This window comes from Symphodus melops (genome assembly GCF_947650265.1).
Source record: "Symphodus melops genome assembly, chromosome: 9".
NCBI classification, from domain to species: Eukaryota; Metazoa; Chordata; class Actinopteri; order Labriformes; family Labridae; genus Symphodus; species Symphodus melops.
In genome coordinates, this window is record NC_136699.1 from 18,020,395 (window position 1) to 18,041,041 (window position 20,647).

The window sequence follows — 20,647 nt, forward strand, 5'->3', positions numbered from 1 at the left end:
ACGTCATACAGTCTCAATAGGCCAAGGTTTTTAAAATGTTTTTAATTTATAGTTGGAAAATTACATCTTTACATGAGCCCATTGAGATGTTACAGGCAAAACAGGCATCTATGAGTAACCACAGGCACACTATGGGCAGACTCGAACTATACTATATAAAGCCACATGTAAAAGCTGTGGCCCCTGTTAAATATTGTATTTTTAAACTTAATGAGGCAGTCTGCTTTACATAGTAACCAACCTGCATTTGGTCATCATATGACACAGATGAGTCAAACAAAAAGTAATGGGAGGTGGGGGTGGGGGGTGTTTAAGGGTTTTTAAATATCTAACTTATGTACACGTCATGGCTCATTTAAAAACAGGGTTCCCATAATTCCTCGCATGTCTACATCAACCAGCCTGCACCCTTCAGGAGGACATTTGCTCTTTAGACCAGTCAGTAACGATCTCAGCAGAAACAAACATGACTTCGACCTGCTCCGTGCTCGTCCCTCACTGGTTTTTACTTTTGTGGCAGGAGGACATTGAAGTAAGACACATGGATGGAACATCAAGTCTCTGAAAGAAGAAGAGCCAAGGCCTTCAGAGCGTCAAAGAAAACCAGACTTCTGTGCTTCACATCCTGTTTGTATTAATATTAATACAGCCTGCCTTCCGCAGATGACGTGAAATGAACTCGCTTTGGATACGGTTCCGACTTGTGCTGTTAAGGTACATCAGTCAGTAGATTAAACCTTTGCTGCAACGCTTGCCGTTTATGAAGGACAATAATTAACAGTAAAAGCAGAACACAGCACACTTCTTTGTCCACATGGATAAACAAAGATGAGTTCTAGGAAGGACTTCAAGAAATATTTATTTGATAAAATTCAAGACTTTCCAGGTTATTGGGAACCCTGTAAACACAACCAAACAAGGACTGGATGCAGGGTGGTTAATTTTTGTTTCCAGGTTAGGATTTTAGCTCAAATGATCCTTTGTGCATAATGGCCATTTAACAGAAGGACAAAATAAGAAAAAGAGGAGTGGGTGGGTGGGCACTGGAGGAAATTGTTTTTCCACGTAGAGGAGGTATGTCATCTTTTAATCGTCCGTTAGGTCCTGTACAAAGAGGACCTCGGAGCGGCTGAGCCCCGCCTCTTTCAGTGTGGGAGGGTTGGGCTGCTCTTCAGTCGGAAGGCAGGGCAGGACTCGGCGAGGGAAGTTTGTTACTATCTGAAACTTCTCTGGAGATTCTTTCAAAGAGAAGAGGAAGTCGTATATTACCTGTGGATCAAACAGGGAAGTGAGTTGGGCACATGAACACAAGAAAGTAGTGTTCTGTTGATGAAGACAAGCAATGCTTCATCACACTGCATTATTTTTATGTATTTAAAATTAAGACTGTCAAAACATTGACTTTATTAATCTTAAGTACGTAGAATAAATGATTTGGTTCATGCGAGTTCCAGACTGCGGTGAAATATATTTCTTCTCAGGGGCAGTAAGCAGCTTCAGGTTAGGGCTCTGTGACGACAGAAGGATGTTGCTGCCACTTTTCCTTTGTGATGCAAACAAACACTGCGAGTTTTCTTATTTACAATAAAAGTCTGATATCACCTGATATCAGTGGTCACATAAACGGACTGTTGTGCATGCAGAGTGTGAGTCCGTGCATGTCACATGAAGACGTGCACAAAGTCTACCCAGCCACGACGCTCATGAATGCTGTGGACACATTCACGCCATGTAAAATGAGCACACTGACTGTTCACTTCTAACAGACAGCCGAGAGGCGTACAGATAAGATAGTGAGCTTGTTTGTTTTATTATCAGAAGTTTCTATCAGTGTACTCGTCATCAAAGTAAACAAACTTTGAACGTCGTTAACACTGGATGATGACAAACGAGCTCACAGGTTTGATTGTAAAGTTTATAAAGAAATGTGAGCTCTCTGTACACACTGACTTCTGCGCGTCAGAGTCGCTGTGAGAGGGCTGCACGCAGTGTGTGATGAAAGCAGGAGGGGCTTTAGTTTAAGATCCGAAAAGGACTTTAAGCTTCAATTAATAAATGGTATTATTGTTTGATTGAAATTTTAATGGACATGCATACGAAAATACACTATTAGAAAACATTTGTGTCTGCCGGGCCTCCCTGTGGCAGGTTGGTTTTTCCAGTCCTGCCATAATTTTGAGGACTCATGTGGGCTCCTTCTGTGCTACAGAGCTTCTGAAGTCAGAGTCAGGGTTGCAGCTGTAAGACTGACTCTTCAGTATATTTTCAACGTACAGCTTTAATCAATAAACTGTGTCGGTTGAGATCTCACACAGCTAGGATGTGGCGAAAGGAAGGAGCGTGCTTCATTACCCGCCGTTGTACGGGTGAAGCCGTGGGCGAGATTCGAGCTGTCATATTTTATTGTCTCCGTTTTAAGAGTTTTGGCGTCTGCTGTAGAGTCATCGTCATTCTTCTTGAGCTGGGAGTCGTCTCACATTATTTTGCCACGCTCCACTGACGGTGTAAAACGGTGTGCATTGTTTTATTTCGCCCCTGGGCCCCAGTTTGGTAATCACTTATGCAGCGCGTGTATTCACACTTGAGGATTAAAATGTCTCGGATGAAATCAGACCTCTTTGTGAAGCGTACTGAAAACCGGTGCATGAGATAGTCATCCGCATCTGAACACAGGGAGATGAGAAAGGTGGTACTCACCGTCAAAGACTGCCCAAACAGGAATCGTCTCTCTACTCTTGTATCATTAGGCAGCTTAAACACTATTTTGACACTTTCTGGATCATCTGCAGGCGGCTCTGGGGGAAGACATTCTGATTTTCTCTCCTTCTCCTCTTCGAGTGTCTGGAGATGCACAACAAAGATGATGTATCAAAAAAAAAAAAAAAAAGAAGATTTCACATTTCTTAAGACGTGAAAGCCTCATGAACAATTCAACTACAAAGGGTGTCCTTTTGTTATTTTTCTACGTAACAAACACTGAGGTGAAGAAGGTCTCACTTGTCGTCTCCGCTCCTCAGCAAGAACACTCTGTCGGACCTTCTCCTCCTCTTGCCTCAGCTGCTCCTGCTCCTCCCTCTTCTTTCGGTCCTTCTCTTGGTCGGCACGGAGGGAGGCAAGATAGGCCTCGTCTTGTTGCTGCCTTAGCACTTGGGTCTGGTTCCTCTCCTCCCTGAAACCAACATTTGCCTTCACTTAGAAACTGAAACTGGCTGTTCACAGAGTTCTGCATTGACACGAGAGAACGATTTAAAGTCATGAACTTTGGCCAGTGGACGGTAAAATAAACGGTAAATGGACTTGAGCATTTATAGCACAGGTTGCACCCGCTATGGGAAGGGAACATCAGAAGTTACTGATCCCATTCACACACATTCATGCGCAGCCATTCTTGCCCTTGGCTGCAGGAGCTGGGGATCCAACGGCTGGGCAAAGTATGTAGGAAGCACCAAAGAGATCAGAGTGAGAATCTGACTTATTACTGATATTATGGTTAACCAGAGACTCCTGTTATCAAATGTAACACTTAGCCCAGAACAAACCAGTCTCACACAGTGACTGCGAAACTAAAACTGATATCATTTGATCTCACACACACATCAAAATGAAGACGAGCACTGATTTCCTTACCGTTCAAGGCGCTCTGACATCAGATGTGTTTGGTTGGCATCCATGATGAAGTTGAGCTGATTGATGAGGTCCTCCGGCTGAATGAGACCCTCGAGGCGACCCACCACTGTCATCTTGCGATCCTTGAGCATTATCATGGCCAAGAATGGGTAGGTGTTCTCCCGCAACGCCTGGGACACTGAAACACAAACGTTACACAGTCAAATCGCACTCTTTTCAGTTAATCATGTAAATAGTTTCTGCTTTTGGAAGCAGAGTTTGAGTTTTTCTACCGTACAACACCGGAGAAATTGCCAACTTTTTATTGTGCCCTTTAAAGCATCGAAACGTGACACATGAGCGACTGAACTACTGGACACGTTTCAGAAAGAAGAGATGCAAACGCTGAGTCAGTTCACCCTGAAATGAGGGAAACTTCTGAAAGAGAGGTCACTCACACCTGAAATAGAGGGGCTGTTCGGGAGTGGGAGGTAACTTCAGCTGAATCAGTGGCTATGGTAACCAAGTCTGTGATGAGTTTCTCTCCGTCTCCTCTTTCAGAGTCAGGAACGTTGTTTCATTTCCTCATTCTTTCAGTCAGTCTGAAGCTGAAGTGAAGATTTACTGTTTGTCTGAATAAAAATCCAGTTTGTTTTAATGTTATACGTGAGGCAGACTATTGCCTACTCTGGCATATAAATCACATTTTTTGTCGAACATTAAATGTGTTTTAGTCGAGGAGCTTGGAGATGAAGGGGCTGCATTACTCCACAGGGAATAAGAGATGTTCATTTAATTAGGAACAATAAACAACCTAAACAGGATATATGTGAGAGGACTTTAAGCCTGTGTGTGAACACAGCTTTATGTTGGGGATAAAGATAATTCACATTGAAATAGACGATGAATGAAGTTCACTTTGTCAAAAACGATTACAATAAGGCCGACTATTACTTTGTATTTATATTTCATTTTGAGTTGTTTTAAAGTAGCTTTTCTTCAGCACGTTTGCCTCTTAATGAAAATACATCTTAGGTTTAGAGCCATCCCACATTTGGACCTACGATATAATTCTGAAAATATTAAATAAAAATAATAAATATTAAATGAATAGACTTCATTACGTCCCGACACGAGCATTTTTTTCCTCATTCAAACCTGTTCATAGTTGCTGTCTGTCCACATGAAGATGGCAGTTATATATCAATTTATATTTGATTAAACAAACTCAAATCAGCTGATCTGGAAGCAGAAACTGAGTTTAGAGTCAGACTGAGAGTTTGTTGAACCTTCTTTCAGAAACGGGTCCCTGGACTCACTGTCTGTGGATATTTTCTGATGATTTACAAAACCAACATCTTTTTTGATTTTCTATTTCGTAAAACATAAGGAGATGCTTTTATCTTCAATCCACTTTCAAAAACTCATTTTTTTAGTTTGTCTCGTCTGTCCACCACACAGGAGACAAGAATATGAAGAAATGAACCTATGTGTGTGTGTGTGTGTACTTTTTCATAACCAGATCAATTCAGGTCACATTAACAGCTTGATGGTGAGTTCAATGACAATACACTTGCATACCTCTGTAGCCCTCAGGCTTGCTGGTTGAGCATGCCCAGAAGAGCATTCGTGTATTGAGGAAGGTTAGAACCTCTTCTGTACATAATGTGGACCTAGAAAGTAAAAAACAGAAACACATGTCACATGGATATAAAACAGGATGTATTATTCAGTGTCTTGATGACACAGTGAAAACAAGCTTCTGTCACTGCATGCCATTGAGAAAACAAAAAAGATGCTGTGTAAAAGACGACACTCGGGTGAAGTACAGTCAGGTATAAGATCGATTACCGGCAAAACTCATCTGTGTCTTGATGATCCTCCCCATGAAGGTACACTAATAGGAAACGGAGCTCCCGTTTGGCATCATTCAGGGCCTACATTTTTTTTAAGGTGAATGAAAACAAAAGTTTGCAATTTGAACTAAAACTGAATCGATTAGAGCGTACAACTGTGTTTGTGTTTGGTGCTCACTTAACTCACCTGGCTGTATGTGCCCTGGTAAAATACTGGGTGTGACCGACCATACTTCTCCTCAAAACTATGAATGAAAGACACGACATCTCCAACAGGGTCTGTGACGCGACCACGAGGATCTGGCCTGATGAAGCGCAGGGCAAACCTGGAAGAGAGAAACACACACACACACACACACACACACACACACACACACACACACACACACACACACACACACACACACACAGTGGAGGTCAAGAAACTTAACACAACTACAAGTGAAACCATCATCATATGTGAGTTTTATTGAGGGGGTGTGACTTACCTGAATATGTCCAGAAGTGTGTAATATGTAAATCTGAATGGTAGCATTATCAAGTAGTAACTCCATCCTATTAATCCCTGAGAAGAAAGAAGAAACCAACTCAGTTTCAAAACAAAGTTTCAGGATATAAACGTGTTTCTATGCATTGTCTACATACATGCAGTTAAGAGAAATGTATTAGAACAGATACTGAAGATGGGGTTAGCTTAAAAGTAAAATAATAGCATTTTAGGGACTCTACAGGAAGTAAAAACATCAACTGAGATGAACTGACGCCTTGTATGATGTGGCTATTTGTAAGCAAGCACACGTTTTACAGTAAGAACTTCATTACATCATTTCATATGATGAAAACATTCAGATAACCTACCCTGGGTTGTGGCCTTGACACAATGTAACTATATACTCTATGGTCAGCTGTATTGACCTGTAATGGTCTGGATGGTGGAGGGTTAAACACACTGGGCACTCCTTCTTGCTCATTGAGTCGGTCCTGTACTGCAGCCTGAAAATGCATCATTAAACACATCAGTGATCAAAAAGATTCACAGATTAAAAATCAATCCAGGGCCGACAGAGGAGCATAGACTTTACCTCTATGTTCCAGTTGTGCTGCTCTAATGTGCGACGACATTGGTCCATTGACTCCAAACCAGTCAGGTCCTGTTGGACATGAAACGAAAGAGAAATGAAAATGAATGAATGACTCAGACAACAAATGAGAAATGTTAGCTCACAGGTTTAAACGCTTCATTTACAAGTTAGCGTGGATCATGTTTACTTTACATTAACCTGCTCCATTATCAAACCTTTCTATTCAAATCATCAAATGTATCAATCATTGAGCTGCTATCATAAAGTGAAATAAACTCCATAAAACACGTCAGGGTGGCGCTAAGGAGCTAACTCTACAGCGTGAGACGCAGATGGGGAAGTGCCCACAAGTAAAGAGATTAACTTCATCCTAAATTGTTTTTGATAGAAGAAAACATCAGCATTTACCACACTCAATAAGACTTGTTTCATTATGAAAGTTGGTTGACAGCTCGACCATGACTACAGTCAGCTAATGCTAACTCAGAGGAAACCTGGTGTTAGCTAACTCACAGTAAAGTCATTCTCATTAATGAGCCCAACATCAGAGGGTTTTAGATGGTATATAAACCCCTCCGTCAGTAACAAATAACACATTTTAAGAAACGCCAGTGGCCTCTTAAATGTTAGCTTAACGGGTGTTAGCTTGCTCTGCTAGCTTTAGCTCAAGTTGACGGTTATCGTAGCAGACTCCGTAAAAAGCCTTTTAAACACTCCCTGCCTCGCTTATATACATGAATCTAATGTCGAGGCAGGAGCTTGACCGTACAAGGCTTCAAAATTACGTGTTTTTGTGATTCATTTCGGCTGTCTACCTGGAATTGGAGGAGTTTTTCCGTCTGCGCCTGAGATAACTCTGGCTCCTCTGGCGCCGCCATCTTACTTCTCCAATCACCAACAAGGCGTTTCAACGTCAGCTGTCTTTTCCTGTTACGAGCTGCGCGTTCACGAACTTCGCGCGACACTGCCGCCTAGCGCCGTGGATGTAAACTACCCAAGGCTATGGGCAACGTTTTAAAGGGGCCATACTGTATTATGGGGAAAAAAAATTCTGTTAACGTTTTTTTTTTTTTTTACATTTGTGTAACCTGAGTGTCTATGGACCCACAAAGTTTGAAATAAATCCATCCAGTCCATTGTTTGTGGTCTTCTTAAGTCTTACCATACATTGACATTTTTTTTTCCAGTTTGTGACATCACAAGAAGAAAATACCCTCCTCTCCCCTGGTATCTCCTCCCATGGACTCCACCTCCAGACTAGAGCAAATCTTTCTGGCAGGTTCACGATTTTAATGTCTCTACAGAGGATTTATGTCTACTGGGAAAACTCAGGGGGTTTTATTACATTTAAAGACACACACACACCAAAACAGAGCGTTCTAAAGCACTGCACAGATGTTTCATTGAGACCACAGGGGACTGTTTGAAGAGGTGAAAAAAAATGGTAATATATATGTCCCCTTTAAATAACTCTTTCATTTGGCCTCAAAACTAACATGTTGAAAATATGAAAATGTTTTTGTACGACTAGCCTACATGAAAACACTTTAGTTAATTAATCAGTCCAAATACAATTTATGTTCCTTTTCAAATTGGATTTGTCTGATTGTTTTAATTATTATTATTATGCCAAGAGGAAAACCCTTTTATTACCCTCTGGATTGAAATCATTTGCAAATGTTCTCTCTTGAAAGATAATAGGACATGGGCTTAAGGTAGACTTATAGCTTTAACAACTGAGAAAAATATCAAAAGATCATTGACAAACTAAAAATAATTTCTCAGTAACAATTTTTTTTTCCATTTAAATCCAACCAATACATACGTTCAAAACAAAAAATTAGCAAGTTTGTTTAACTTCTTTTGGTGTAAGACTCCCACACAGCAACATTTCCTCTCATGTTTGACCCTGAAATCAGATCTGTTTGTCCAACAGGTGACTTCCTCTGTCCAATAAAAACCTCCTAATTCGATTATCAGATGCCAGCATTCAATTGATCTGACACAGATAAACACCAGCTACTCAGATGAGTTCATGCCACATTATTTTACAGACGTGCCCATGTCTGATTCCATCCGATATTGATACAAGTTTAAACCTATGGATGAGTGCATTCCTTCCCCCTCCCCCGTTCTTGACAGGCAGCAAACTAACTCATCTGCACAAATAAAACTAACCGTACCAATAAATCATATCGAAAACCTTTTTTTTTTTTTTTGCCACCACAATTGAGTGTTATAGTTCTTAAAATTAAGAAAAATTAATAAATAACATTTCTCACCTCGTTTTCAAACTCAAAAGCGGACATTGTTACATCTTGCGTGAAATGATTTATTATTCAATTTCCAAAGCGTTAGACTGAATTATCAGTAAAATGTGTGCAAGTTAACAAAACAAACAGATTTGTATCTTTCTCTAACATCATTAAAACGCAAATCATATGTTGCAGTGAACCAGTAAGGTCAGGAAATAGTCCTTTTCCCACTTGGTATGTCCGTCACTTTTTACCCTCGACCATGATGATGTGGTAGCCAAACTTTGTCTTGACAGGAGGGTCTGTGTATACAGGTTTGTCCATGGAACTGGTGGGCAGAGCAAATGCTGCATCCTGGAAAGGCCCAACCATCGATCCTCGCGTCATCCACCCCAGATCCCCCTGTCATGAAAAAAAACATCACAAAGACATCAAATAATCTGGGAGTGATACAGAAACAGAAACAGAAATAGAAATATGGACTTGATATTTAAGTTGATTGTTTGGATTTCCAAGCTTATTAGATCATAGACAACAGTAACTGACTGGCACTAGTCCAGGCTGTACATTTCCTCTCTTTCAATGATCAGCTACATGCCCCTATGACCCCCCAGAGGGATAAGCGGTATATATAGCAGATTGATGAATGGATGGATAATAATGCAAGGTAAAAGCTCTGTTACATGATTTCAACGTAACAGAGAGCATATTAATGTGGTATATCTGGGCAACAGCCTAATCTTCACCGGCGTTTCCTACTTGCTGAGAATTAATCAATGTAGTTGTTCTGGTGGGGTGTAGGTGTAAATTAGAAGGACAAAATGCACACAGTACACAAAGAGGATATGTCCTCAACCTCATGTTGTGTGGGGATGGTAGTCAATAATAAACATAAGTCTGGAAATCATCATATCTAAGAAGAAACAATCTAAGGTTTGGCCTTAACATCATGTAAGATGTATGCTCCCATGCTCATCCCAACTGGATATGATACCGTATATTCAGTGTTGGAAAGCTTACTTCAAGCGAGGCTGTCTTTACTTTTGATGCATCTGCATCCAAGGTTGTTTATTAATATTCGTTAGTATGTGTTAGTAATATTCAGACGCTCCCCATCTAAAGTATGTATATAAATCCACATGCCATGCAGAATCAATTTCTTTGCCATACCACAAGATGTGAAATGTAGTATTGCACCATAAAAAGAGCAAATACATACAGATACATATATATACAAATACATACAGAAACAGAGCAAATGAACAGAAAAGCAGGCCCTTACTCCTTGTCTAGCTTTGTCTTCGCTGTACTGTGTAGCTACTTCACTGAAACGAACTCCAGCCTTTAATTTCTCCATAGCCTCCATGCATTTTCCATGTTTTTCACAAAGGATGTGTCGAACCTGGGAAAAAAGATGGATCATTGAACACATTTATTCTTACAAAACAAATAATTCCTCACCATAATTGTAGACGCATTTTATTAGAATGTGGCAAAAGAACTGTATACGTTCTAGTACAAAGCTGTTGATATAGACCAAACTTACTCCAACTTTCTATCTTTTCTGTGAGCCAGAGCTGTTGTTCATGGAGCCATAATGTGTTTTTCAAATAACTGCTTGAACAAAGTGCATCAACTATTTTAACAAGTTAGAACATACCTTTTTTGTGTGTTCATAATCATTACTAGATCGTGCATGCTTGTTACAGCGGTCAGACAGAAAAAAAAAAAACTTCTGATTAAATCACTTCTCATTATATTACTTTAAACATGAGTTTTATTACTCATCATCAGTGATGCCATAGTGGAAAATCTACTTCCAACTGAGCAACTAGCCGTCACTTCTTTCCAGTGACCTCAACTAAAAGTGGTTTTGTGGTCGGAAAGAATAGTCTAGTCTTACTATTTACCACCTGATATGATTTAAGATAACAGCGTCTTCTTACAATGAAGTTACCATATCCATACACAGTTACCTTTACAGCGGTGCCTCCCTTTGGTGCCTTTTCTTTCTTGTCTGCTTCTGCACTTCCTGAAGCAGCTCCTACACACAAACACACATAAGGTTAGCATGAAATGCAAAAATAGACAAAAACACTGTTAAAAACAAAGTCTGTCACTTGGAGTAAACAGGATCACTGCATGTGTTACAGCTCTGTGCTGCAAACAAGCAGCTCTAGATTTTAAACACGGGTTTTCATGACATGAAGATTTAGAATCAGCTTTATTATCCAGGTTTGTTTAACACACAAGGAATTTTACTTTATTAGACTGTGAGCTCTGTGTACAATGTAAACATTAAATATGAACTATTAACTAAACAAATAATGAAAGACTAATGTGTATCAGACTAAATAAGATAATAGGACAGTGGTGAGTACAATATAGAATTCACTTATTGACCACTAACCTTTTGCACCCTTGCCACCTTTTCCTTTTGGCATTTTAGATTTCAGAATATGGACATTCAGGCAACAGTGGAAAAGAAAAAGAAAACACGCTGAGTGTTGTGTTGTGGGTAAGATGCGCAGTGAACCCACGGCGCAGGTATCTCTTCTTCTTTAGTTTATAAACGGCAGGCTGCAGCAGGACAGGGGCCCACACTGCCATCTCGTGGTATGTAATGGTAGGTCCTGTCAAAAAAAATAATCTTTGAAAGTAGACCCTATTTTAACCTTTGGAAATATAGCTATATAGAAAATTATGCTGTCTTGAATATTATTTAGAATCAGGTAAAGACTAACAACAAAAAGAAAGAAAACAATTAGGCTCCTGTCTGAGTTACTTATGGATCGGATAGACCAAACGACATGTCATAAATAATGTAAACAAACGGGAACAGACCTAGCCTTCATCAAGTCCTCCGTCATGCCGACCGTAGACGACGGATGGATAGATGGATGGATGGATAGATACTTTATTGATCCCGAGGGAAATTCAAGTACTGAATGTGCGGCCACTCGCGTCGGCGCACAGGTGAGAAGCCTACATTTTTACACTATAAACAAATATATATATATATATATTTTTTTTTTTTATGTCACTTGTTTCCGCGGTAACATGTTTTCTATTTTTATACATGTTTTAAACGGACACAAAATAACACGAGGGTACTGATTAAACTTTACGTCCTATCCAGTTTCACGGCGTCATCAGCGAGATGGTTACTATGGCAACGACACTGAACACAAAGGTTGTTTGTTGATAGCTGTCTTGTGTTGAAGGTTTGCTCACCTGTTTTTTTGTTTGTTTGTTTGTCTTTTACATATCTTTGAAAGATATATATGCTTTTTTTGTCAGCTGCAGACAAAACATGGAGAAGTACGAGACGGTGTTTTGTCTGGGCAGCGGAGGGTCAGGTGACGTTTATCTCATGAGGCACTCAGAGCGCACGAGCCTGCACGCGGTGAAGAGGATCAAAGTAGAGGACACGAAGGCCTCAAAAACTCGGAAGGCCATTCTGCAAGAGGCCGAAATCCTCAGGAGGCTGGAGCACCCCCACATCGTCACGTGCAGCGGTGTGTTTGTGAACGATGGCTTCATCTGCATCGTGATGGACTACTGTGATGGCGGGACATTAGACGACAAAGTCAAGGGGAGGAGAACAAATGAGTTTTTCACAGAGGAAACTGTGATGGGCTGGTTTGTGCAAGTTGCCAAGGCTCTTAATTTTATACACATGTCTAAAATCCTGCATAGGGATATCAAAACATCTAACATACTGTTATCAAAGCAAGGTGTGGTGAAGCTGGGGGACTTTGGGATATCCAGAGTGATGACACACACAGCTGATATGGCCTCCACATGTGTTGGTACTCCCAGCTATCTTAGTCCTGAGCTCTGCCAGGATGTCCCGTACAGCTCCAAGTCTGACATCTGGGCTCTGGGATGTCTGCTTTATGAGATCTGTGCTCTCAGACCTCCATTTGCAGCTACAAACCTGCTGAGTCTGTTCTACAAGATCACTAAAGGAGAGTATGATCCTGTGGCAGAAATCTACTCCGACAACATCAACTCTTTAATCACAGCTATGCTTTGCCTCACCCCTGAACACAGGCCAAGTGCTGAATGGATACTCAGCAGTGCCTACGTACAACAGCACCTAGACGTTACATCACACACAGAGAGTGACTTTGTTAATACAACTGGAATCAAAGGCGACTTAATTGACATGAATATAGAAGGTGACCAAAGAGACACAACCAATACACTACAGCCAGATGCTCTCCATGAGTCCTCCTCCTTGTGGGAAGACAAAGGAAACAATACTGAGACAAGTTGCAGTGATGTGGAGGAAGATCTTGATGCTTTGTGTGGTGGACAAAACCAATCCGACTTCCTCTACCCCGAAGACTTTGATGAAGATGGAAGTTTGTCCTCTCTGGAGGAGAACAGTGAAAGCTCAGGGTCGCCAATGAGGAGCGAGTCTGCTGAACCTCTTGGTAATGGGGGGAGCTATTCAATGAAAAATAATTCATGAAGATAATTTATGAAGGAACTCAGTTCTTAATTTATATGTTTTAATAGCACAGTGTACCAAAAGAAACCAAACATATTTATATAAAGATGAAAAATAAAAAGAATCCATCGATCATTTGTCCAATCCTAACAGCCAAATCCTTTGTTTAGAAATCATTTTGAAGCAGAAGTGTGATTTAGTACCTTTAAAAAATGAATGCTCACCTTGAGTCCTGAAGTCCTTCATAAAAGTTCTAATTAATTTCCGTCTTAAAGAACAAAAGTTGTGAGATGCTGCATTTCCCTCAAAGACTAAAGAACCAAATCATTGATTAAAGCTCACGTCCACATTTTCTGCATTTAATTACTTTACCTGTCACACTTCAGGTGCCTCTTATTCTGGGTGCAGTAACATGAACTTGTTTGAGGACGGGTGGTGCTGTCAAGACCGAGACATTTAGGGAGCAAAACAGAGTCAAGACTGTGATGAGACCAAGATCATAAATAAAAATGAAAATCTGTTTTGGGTGCAGGGAGCATGTCACTCAGTGAAGTGCTTTTTTCAATATGTGAAATAATAAGACCAACAACTCTTAGTTAAGCTCTTACTAAATTCTAAAAACAAACTAAATTTTTCCTATTTGTCTGATTATTATTTATTGCTTTTTAGAAAACAAGAAACATTCAAACACTTAAAGTATGCATGTCCTGAGATTTTAAGAACTTTTTGTGTAACTTTTTTTTCAAGGCGTTGGAATTTAAAGGCAATAAGTTTTTCTTTTTGTAAACATGTTGAAGGCCCTTTGAGAAGCTTTATAGAGTTTCTTAAAGCTTAATTAAATAAATGAAGAACAGTCCAATCAAAATGATCAAACGCTGATACTCAGTTCAAGTTTAAAAAAACTTTATCCATCCACAGGGGGCAATTCAAAGGCATGTTGTGTTTTTCTGTCTGTTGTACCTCCAGTGACCGAGATTCCGCCTCTCTCTTTAGCAGAGGCTCTTGATGCATCAGAACATGCCGAGTATCCAGATGACTTCGAGGAAACCGAGGTGGAGAAAGAAGACGAGGATGAAGCAGCTTCAGTCCACTCTGCCTCTCCTGAGCCGCCACATGATGACGTAGTGGAGGAGGAATTTCAACTGTGTGATGCTGGAGGACTGACTGTCACCCTGAAAGCACTGAAGGAAAAAGGCTAAGAAAGAAAGTCTTTGAGAACATTTACTACACACCAGGAGAACTCTCAGGGCAGTGGTTTATTTCTGCATATTGTTAAAAAACACTCTGAACTCTGACAATTGAACGTACACCTGTCTAGCTTGTGCTGCAGCAGACAAGACAATGTCCGACTTAATTTTATGAATTCAACATCCATGGTGTCATTATTACTGACACATGATTACGAAAAATATAACGGCAGCAGCACGTTTTTTCATCTATTTTATGTCTTACAGTAAGGTCCTTTACCTACTTCATGCATAGCATCCTGAGATAATACTTAATGTAGATGGCGCTGTACAAACAAAGACTGATTGATTGAGACTGATTTCTGCCTTATCTTCTGTATCTCTGTTTCTACAGTATTTCAATCAACCTTTGATTGTACAGAACTAATTCATACCACGTTATCTTAAGGCATTATGAAAGAGTGAATGACCTGACTCGTGTGTTATGTTGCAAAAAAGAAGTTAAAGACATATTTGTTATGTTACAAAAAAAAAAGCAAGAAAAAAGCTGTGTGTAATATAGAGTGAGAGGATCATTTACCTTTACTCTGTCATTTCTCCTCCTGCACCTGCACACAGTTAAAATCGGATTGATATAAAAGGGTTAAGGTACATGGCGAAGAAACCAATATAATTTTATGACAAAATAACTTTATCAACAGAGGACATTTGAATATATTGGTCACAGGATTTTTACACACTAACTGACCTGACAACTACCCTGTATAACATCGTTAACCTTCTCGCTGAAGCACCAGACCTGCCAGAAAATGGACTCTAACCAGAAACAAAGATCGTTAGTCATAAGCCTCTACTGTTTTATCCTGACTTAATTAATATGGGATCTTTCTCATGGGGGTCCCGGACCAGAGGTTGGAAACCAACAAGGTAACAATGTAAACAAACGTACTAATGTAAGGTTTGAGTTACTGATAACATTTTGAATGCAGCCTTATTCACCCTGACGTGTCACCATGCCGACTTTACAAGAACCAGGACTTTACCGTTAACACATCTTATTAAAATTCAGCGCTGATAGTGAATCTATAAATGTGCCACGTTCTGGGTCAAACTGTGTCTCAACGGGAAATGTAAGATTCATATATTTTTATCAGCACACAATCTTGCATCAGTTGACCAAAGTTTCTGTTCTGCATCACAGGTTCACCCACTTACATTGCGTATACAAGTAACACCCAATACGGGTTATAGTTCAAATTCACACGCGCAAAGCCACAGTCTGAAATGTTTCCAGTATAATTAGAAAGTTCAACCGAGTATATCATCAGTGAAAAGTTCCTGAATTTGAAGTTATTGCTCAGAGCTAACAGACAGTAGAGAGTTCAGTAAAGGGATCCTTAAACCTGAGCCTCTGTGTGGGAAACATATCCTTAATGTTGGAAAGTCAAGCCTTGTGTCAAACCGTTGAAGTGCTGACCAGTCATCTTTATAAACTGCATCTGCCTTGAGGCGGGTCAGAACATTGGACAGTCATCTCATTGCTCTTTTCAGTTCATTTTTTGGCTGATTCTCTAAACAACGTTTGTTCACAAATGATCACTTAAAATAGAAATAGCACCTGCCCATTAAGGTTTAGACAGACTTTTTTTGGAGTTATGACTAACATGTGAAAAGTGTTTTCTTCCATTTTACTGACACCTTGTTTTCCAGAGAACAAACTTTCCCCCAGCATGTACAGAAGATTACCGATCTTCCCCTCAGTCCTCCTCAAACTCACACCTTCACACTCATCAGATTTTTCATCCATTGATGGTGTCAAAGACAAAAGAACCACACTGACTTCCATGATGACAAATGCAAAATGCTGCATCCGCATGTCTGCTTTTCAGCACGAGTTATTTAGTCTCCAATCACTAAAGTTTAGCTCACATCTTGTGTGGTAATTTTATTCACTAATTTTCCTGGACATCACACTGAGGATGGGAAGCTCAATTGCTGTCGCAATGTCTCACAGCTGTGATCCAGGTTTGCAAATTCATCAAACAAACTTTAGAGACCACACACACGGAGGTTTTACAGTTTTGGTCGTACAAAACTGTATCCTGCCGTGTGAACCAGCCTTTTAGTGAACTTTTCTCTGAACCTGTAAAACCCTCCGATCCTCCTCATCCTCTAAATCAGGGTTTCTTAACCATGGGGCCGCGGCCCTTCGAAGGGCCGCGAGCGCCACCTGCAGGGCCGTGAGGGGATAATATGTTTGCATCTGTGGGCCGTAAGGGCCGTGATCGTTGGCCTGCAATATACTCTCCAACCACCAGAGGCAGTATCATCAGTTAGAAGTAGGCCTACATCACGAGAAGGAGAAGAATATTTAGCTTAACGTCTACGGAGAAGTCTCAACTCTGCTAGGTGACTACCCTGAGGCCCCGTTTACACGGAGACGCTATGACAGAAATGCATCGAAACGACCGCACTCCGGATTCGAAGTTCAAACCGTCTACACGGCAGGTCTTGCCTGAGTGAAAACGATGTAGTTGTCACGCCCGGCCAGTAGTGGGCAGTGGAACTTTACAACGCGACACTCAGCAGTATAACTACTTCCTCCACAACATCCTGCTCAGCGGCTAGTTCTCCCAAGTCTTACCTAAATGCTGCGTATGGTCGCCCTGTGCTCGGGTAAAGGTTGAACTATTTGCCGCAAGTATTCGTTGCTCTTTCGGCGGCGACATACACGATGTATCATATCAAGGTTCTGTTTTAAAAGACGATACAACGCCAATAGCTGCTGAAGCACATAGCCGCCGCCATTGTTTGTTCTCGACTACTGCGCATGTCCAAATGTTTCGTCTTACTGTCACAGCGTCTCCGTGTAAACGGGGCCTGAATCTGAATGGAAACGTCATGGAGAGGTTCTTTAAACGAAAAAATAATGACGGCAACGGGGGCAGCGCTACACAAAACAGAATGCTCTTTTTAATTTCACCAACCTACCTAACTTCATTGAGCACCTAATTTTATTGCTTTTGTTGCTAAGTTTATATTGTGTTACTTATTTGACAAACATGCACTAAAACATGATTTTATATGAGCAAAATTAATTAAATGATCTTAACTTGTGCAAGGTTTTATGCATAATTAGCCTATGTATAGGTTGATATATTGATTAAAAAACATACAAATGAAGAACAGTATTCATTATTACAACATAGTGACACAAATAGCTATTAAATAAAAATGACCACAAAAGTTAAATCAGAACCATTCACTCGATTGGGCCCCAGACTACCTTGCCCTGAAAATGTTGGGCCCCAAGGTCAAAAAGGTTAAGAAACCCTGCTCTAAATGATCCCACCTCTCAAAACGATGAGCCATGACAACCAGATTTTACTAGAGGACTTTACACCTACTAGAAGCTAGGTATAAGATTTCAATTATAACTTAGATCTACGTTGAAACTACGTCAGCTGGTGCAACACCTTCATTTAAGGTACAGCGTAAGTTACGCATAAACTGGTGCGACCCACAACTGGAGGACAGAGTTTACATAAGGAGCCAGTGAAGGGATCTGCATTAGCTCCATCAAACACTGCTGGGTGATGGAGCGTTGCACTGATGTTTTGTATTCTGGCAATGTCACCACCATAACAAAGTTTCCCAGATGGCAAACGCAAGTGCTTTCACCAAAGGGTCTCAGACTCAGTCATTATTGTGTTGACTCATAGGGACTTAACAGACATTATCAAAGTTAAAACATTCCATTGTATTACTCTTGCACATTTTGGTTAACTTACTGCACTTTGGATTTTTGTGAATGAGATTAAACAACAAAGTACTTTCTGTTTAACCGAACTTGACTTCCTAAATTGCACAAGAAAATTACCTTAACTTTTTATTTAGTAACCTCTTGTTATAGAATTAATCATATTCAAACTTTTGCAAGTTTCCCTCTTCCTCATCTAATTTGGTCTTTTTCCAGGCTTTATATATCACTACCTGAAACAGTTTGCTGTTGTTCTTAGTTTAGCCCAGTATTAATCCCATTACTGCTTACTCAATATGATGGTCAATATCTGTGAAGGGTCTCATTATCAGTGAGAAGTTGTTCAGCCTGGTTTCTAAAAATGGAACTGTATTTCATATGACATGGTCCAATGGTTGTCATTGATTTAACATGTACCTCAAGCCAGAGCAGCATCCATCAAGTATTTATTGATGGATTACAAAAGCTGTGGGTTCAAGTCAATGTTGACTTTACTGTTAACCTCTCTCTTATATGGCCTTTGCACATAATGTATAAAGGCTTCATGAGTGCTTTGCTACCCGCTTAATTGACTTATCTCATCTCTGTGCTTCAACCGGAGTCTGATCATTTTATATATATATATATATATATATATATATATGTATATAGGATATTAGGATAAGCCCCTTGATGTGCATCAGCTCGTTTTCAAGGGGTAAATACAACATATTTACTAAGACAAAAGTACAACATAGTAATATAAGGACATAACATACTATAGGCAAAACAAAACAAGCAAAGTAATACATGTAACAGAGAACAGACGCATGAAAAATATAACCACAACAACAGTTATAACTCTAAACACCTTTAGAGGAGAGAGGTTCAGTCGATACACAGAGAAATTAACAAACAGTGCTGACATTACTGAGCGCATACGCAAGCATTTTGAAGATAAGAAAACAAAGTATTTCTAAATACGTGAAATGATGACAAAGAACAGAGATTTAAGGGTAGATTATTCCAATCAGAAGGAGCACAAAACATCTTGAACCTTTGAAAAAGAGGGAAAAACTTCTGAGAGAATAAAAAGGTGTGTAAATAACAAAGAATGGTTTAAGACAGTAAGGATAATTAAAGTTAATATATTTGAAAAGAAATTCATACCAGTAAAATTCATGTCTGGCGTTGAGAGGGAGCCAGCTGTGTGCATCTATCATTGTAAAGTGATGCGTAAAAAAAGGACAACCTAGTATAACTCTGCAGAGTCTAATAAATAAAACATTAAAGGCATGATCAGTTTTAAATGCATTTCGATAAACAATGTCAGCATAGTCTGTTATTGGTAATAGACTATTCTGACATTTAGCTTGAGAAGAGACATTTTTGCTTTGTCCCGTGAAGCACTTTGTAGTGTGTTTTAAAAGTGCTATGTAAACAAAGTCTTACTTACATTTATCTAATATTGATCAGTGATCATGACAAGTATGTTTATTCTTTACTCCCATAATAACATATACAAACAGCAGGAAGAGTGAAAGTTTACTTCATATCTGAAAATCAAATATTCTCTTGAGAATTTAATCAGGCGCTAAAAATGGTTTCAGATCAGAACGAGTTTCCTGGCTAAACTGTGATCTCGCTGATTGTGCATCAGAGGGCATGAGCCTCAGTGGGGAATCTCCACCGCTATCTCTCTCCCCCACCCACTCTCTAAGAAACAAGGTTAAAAATAACCTTGTTTCAACATTACACTTGTTCACTTCGGATGAGTCACTGGTGTAATCAAACAGCTGGGCATCAAAAAAGTAACAGAAATGGTGAAGTCACCATCACACTGTTAATAATTATGCTGTATTCTGCATCTTCAGTCATCATTATTTATTTATTTATTTATTTATTTTTTACAGATAACAGAAACTCATGTACAGTATGAGGAAATGTTAACTATGGGGGAGAAGAATAAAAAAGGAAAAGGGTTGCCCATCTGAACTTCTTTTGCTCTTTAATGGGGTCTCTCGAAGAGTTCCCACCAGCTCACTTCCTTGAGCTGCACAACTGAACATAACTGTTATGTGGCTGATAACTGTAGAAGTCCATACAATAGGAAAAATGGGTTTGCAATAAGTCTAGATAGTATGCAATAACTCACCTCCAATACTTACTCATGAGGTTGTATGATGCAACTTTTGAAGAATGTGAACAGCGCACAGCTGAGCAGTGAGGTCATGTAGTGTGCTATGCTCAATTATAGTTAAATATAGCAAATCAAAAACATGAAAATCTCCAGAAAATTATATATATATATATATGCAGCATCAGTGTTTTAATCTGAGAAGTTTTCCAATGTCCAGTCCTGGAAGATCTGACAAAACTGTTCTGTAATATATAATATAACATAATGAGGGAAAATGGTATGAGCCTGTGTTTTCATTTTAACACAAGACACTTCTACATCTC

General features: G+C 39.8%; 3 protein-coding genes across 8 annotated transcripts; 1 reads left to right on the forward strand and 2 right to left on the reverse strand.

Annotated features, from left to right (window-relative positions):
• Nucleotides 1–22: 22 nt before the first annotated feature.
• faf2 (Fas associated factor family member 2) lies at nucleotides 23–7,433 on the reverse strand. The gene is made up of 11 exons (XM_079352562.1): nucleotides 7,360–7,433; nucleotides 6,545–6,613; nucleotides 6,321–6,455; nucleotides 5,951–6,027; nucleotides 5,650–5,788; nucleotides 5,458–5,543; nucleotides 5,188–5,279; nucleotides 3,628–3,805; nucleotides 2,998–3,169; nucleotides 2,698–2,841; nucleotides 23–1,269 (listed from the first exon to the last, which is right to left on the reverse strand). The coding sequence occupies exons 1-11, from the start codon at nucleotides 7,420–7,422 to the stop codon at nucleotides 1,087–1,089; spliced, it is 1,338 nt and encodes a 445-aa protein (XP_079208688.1). The 5' UTR covers nucleotides 7,423–7,433; the 3' UTR covers nucleotides 23–1,086.
• Nucleotides 7,434–8,860: 1,427 nt separating this feature from the next.
• pin4 (protein (peptidylprolyl cis/trans isomerase) NIMA-interacting, 4 (parvulin)) lies at nucleotides 8,861–11,317 on the reverse strand. The gene is made up of 4 exons (XM_079352566.1): nucleotides 11,210–11,317; nucleotides 10,776–10,843; nucleotides 10,082–10,201; nucleotides 8,861–9,201 (listed from the first exon to the last, which is right to left on the reverse strand). The coding sequence occupies exons 1-4, from the start codon at nucleotides 11,241–11,243 to the stop codon at nucleotides 9,043–9,045; spliced, it is 381 nt and encodes a 126-aa protein (XP_079208692.1). The 5' UTR covers nucleotides 11,244–11,317; the 3' UTR covers nucleotides 8,861–9,042.
• Nucleotides 11,318–11,345: 28 nt separating this feature from the next.
• nek12 (NIMA-related kinase 12) lies at nucleotides 11,346–14,492 on the forward strand. 6 transcript variants are annotated; one of them, XM_079352552.1, is made up of 3 exons: nucleotides 11,346–11,425; nucleotides 12,100–13,241; nucleotides 14,225–14,492. In XM_079352552.1, the coding sequence occupies exons 2-3, from the start codon at nucleotides 12,113–12,115 to the stop codon at nucleotides 14,455–14,457; spliced, it is 1,362 nt and encodes a 453-aa protein (XP_079208678.1). In that variant the 5' UTR covers nucleotides 11,346–11,425; nucleotides 12,100–12,112; the 3' UTR covers nucleotides 14,458–14,492. The 6 variants fall into 6 exon arrangements, with proteins under 6 accessions (XP_079208678.1, XP_079208677.1, XP_079208674.1 ...); XM_079352551.1 differs by lacking the exon at nucleotides 11,346–11,425 and adding an exon at nucleotides 11,436–11,775 and having other exon boundaries at nucleotides 11,939–13,241; XM_079352548.1 differs by lacking the exon at nucleotides 11,346–11,425 and adding an exon at nucleotides 11,436–11,775.
• Nucleotides 14,493–20,647: the final 6,155 nt, after the last annotated feature.

What these genes read in the sequence shown, in the direction of transcription:
- faf2 (XM_079352562.1), bottom strand. Translation starts at nt 7,422, where the DNA reads ATGGCGGCGCCAGAGGAGCCAGAGTTATCTCAGGCGCAGACGGAAAAA. An exon ending in ATGTCAGAGCGCCTTGAACG is followed by an intron (nt 3,170 to 3,627) that starts GTAAGGAAATCA and finishes TGTTGGTTTCAG; the next exon opens with GGAGGAGAGGAACCAGACCC. An exon ending in CTGAGGAGCGGAGACGACAA is followed by an intron (nt 2,842 to 2,997) that starts GTGAGACCTTCT and finishes GTGCATCTCCAG; the next exon opens with ACACTCGAAGAGGAGAAGGA.
- pin4 (XM_079352566.1), bottom strand. Translation starts at nt 11,243, where the DNA reads ATGCCAAAAGGAAAAGGTGGCAAGGGTGCAAAAG. An exon ending in AGGGAGGCACCGCTGTAAAG is followed by an intron (nt 10,202 to 10,775) that starts GTAACTGTGTAT and finishes CTTTTTTCCCAG; the next exon opens with GTTCGACACATCCTTTGTGA. An exon ending in AAGACAAAGCTAGACAAGGA is followed by an intron (nt 9,202 to 10,081) that starts GTAAGGGCCTGC and finishes TTTTCATGACAG; the next exon opens with GGGGATCTGGGGTGGATGAC.
- nek12 (XM_079352548.1), top strand. Translation starts at nt 11,696, where the DNA reads ATGGATGGATGGATAGATACTTTATTGATCCCGAGGGAAATTCAAGTA. An exon ending in CCACTCGCGTCGGCGCACAG is followed by an intron (nt 11,776 to 12,099) that starts GTGAGAAGCCTA and finishes TTTTTTTGTCAG; the next exon opens with CTGCAGACAAAACATGGAGA. An exon ending in CGAGTCTGCTGAACCTCTTG is followed by an intron (nt 13,242 to 14,224) that starts GTAATGGGGGGA and finishes TTGTACCTCCAG; the next exon opens with TGACCGAGATTCCGCCTCTC.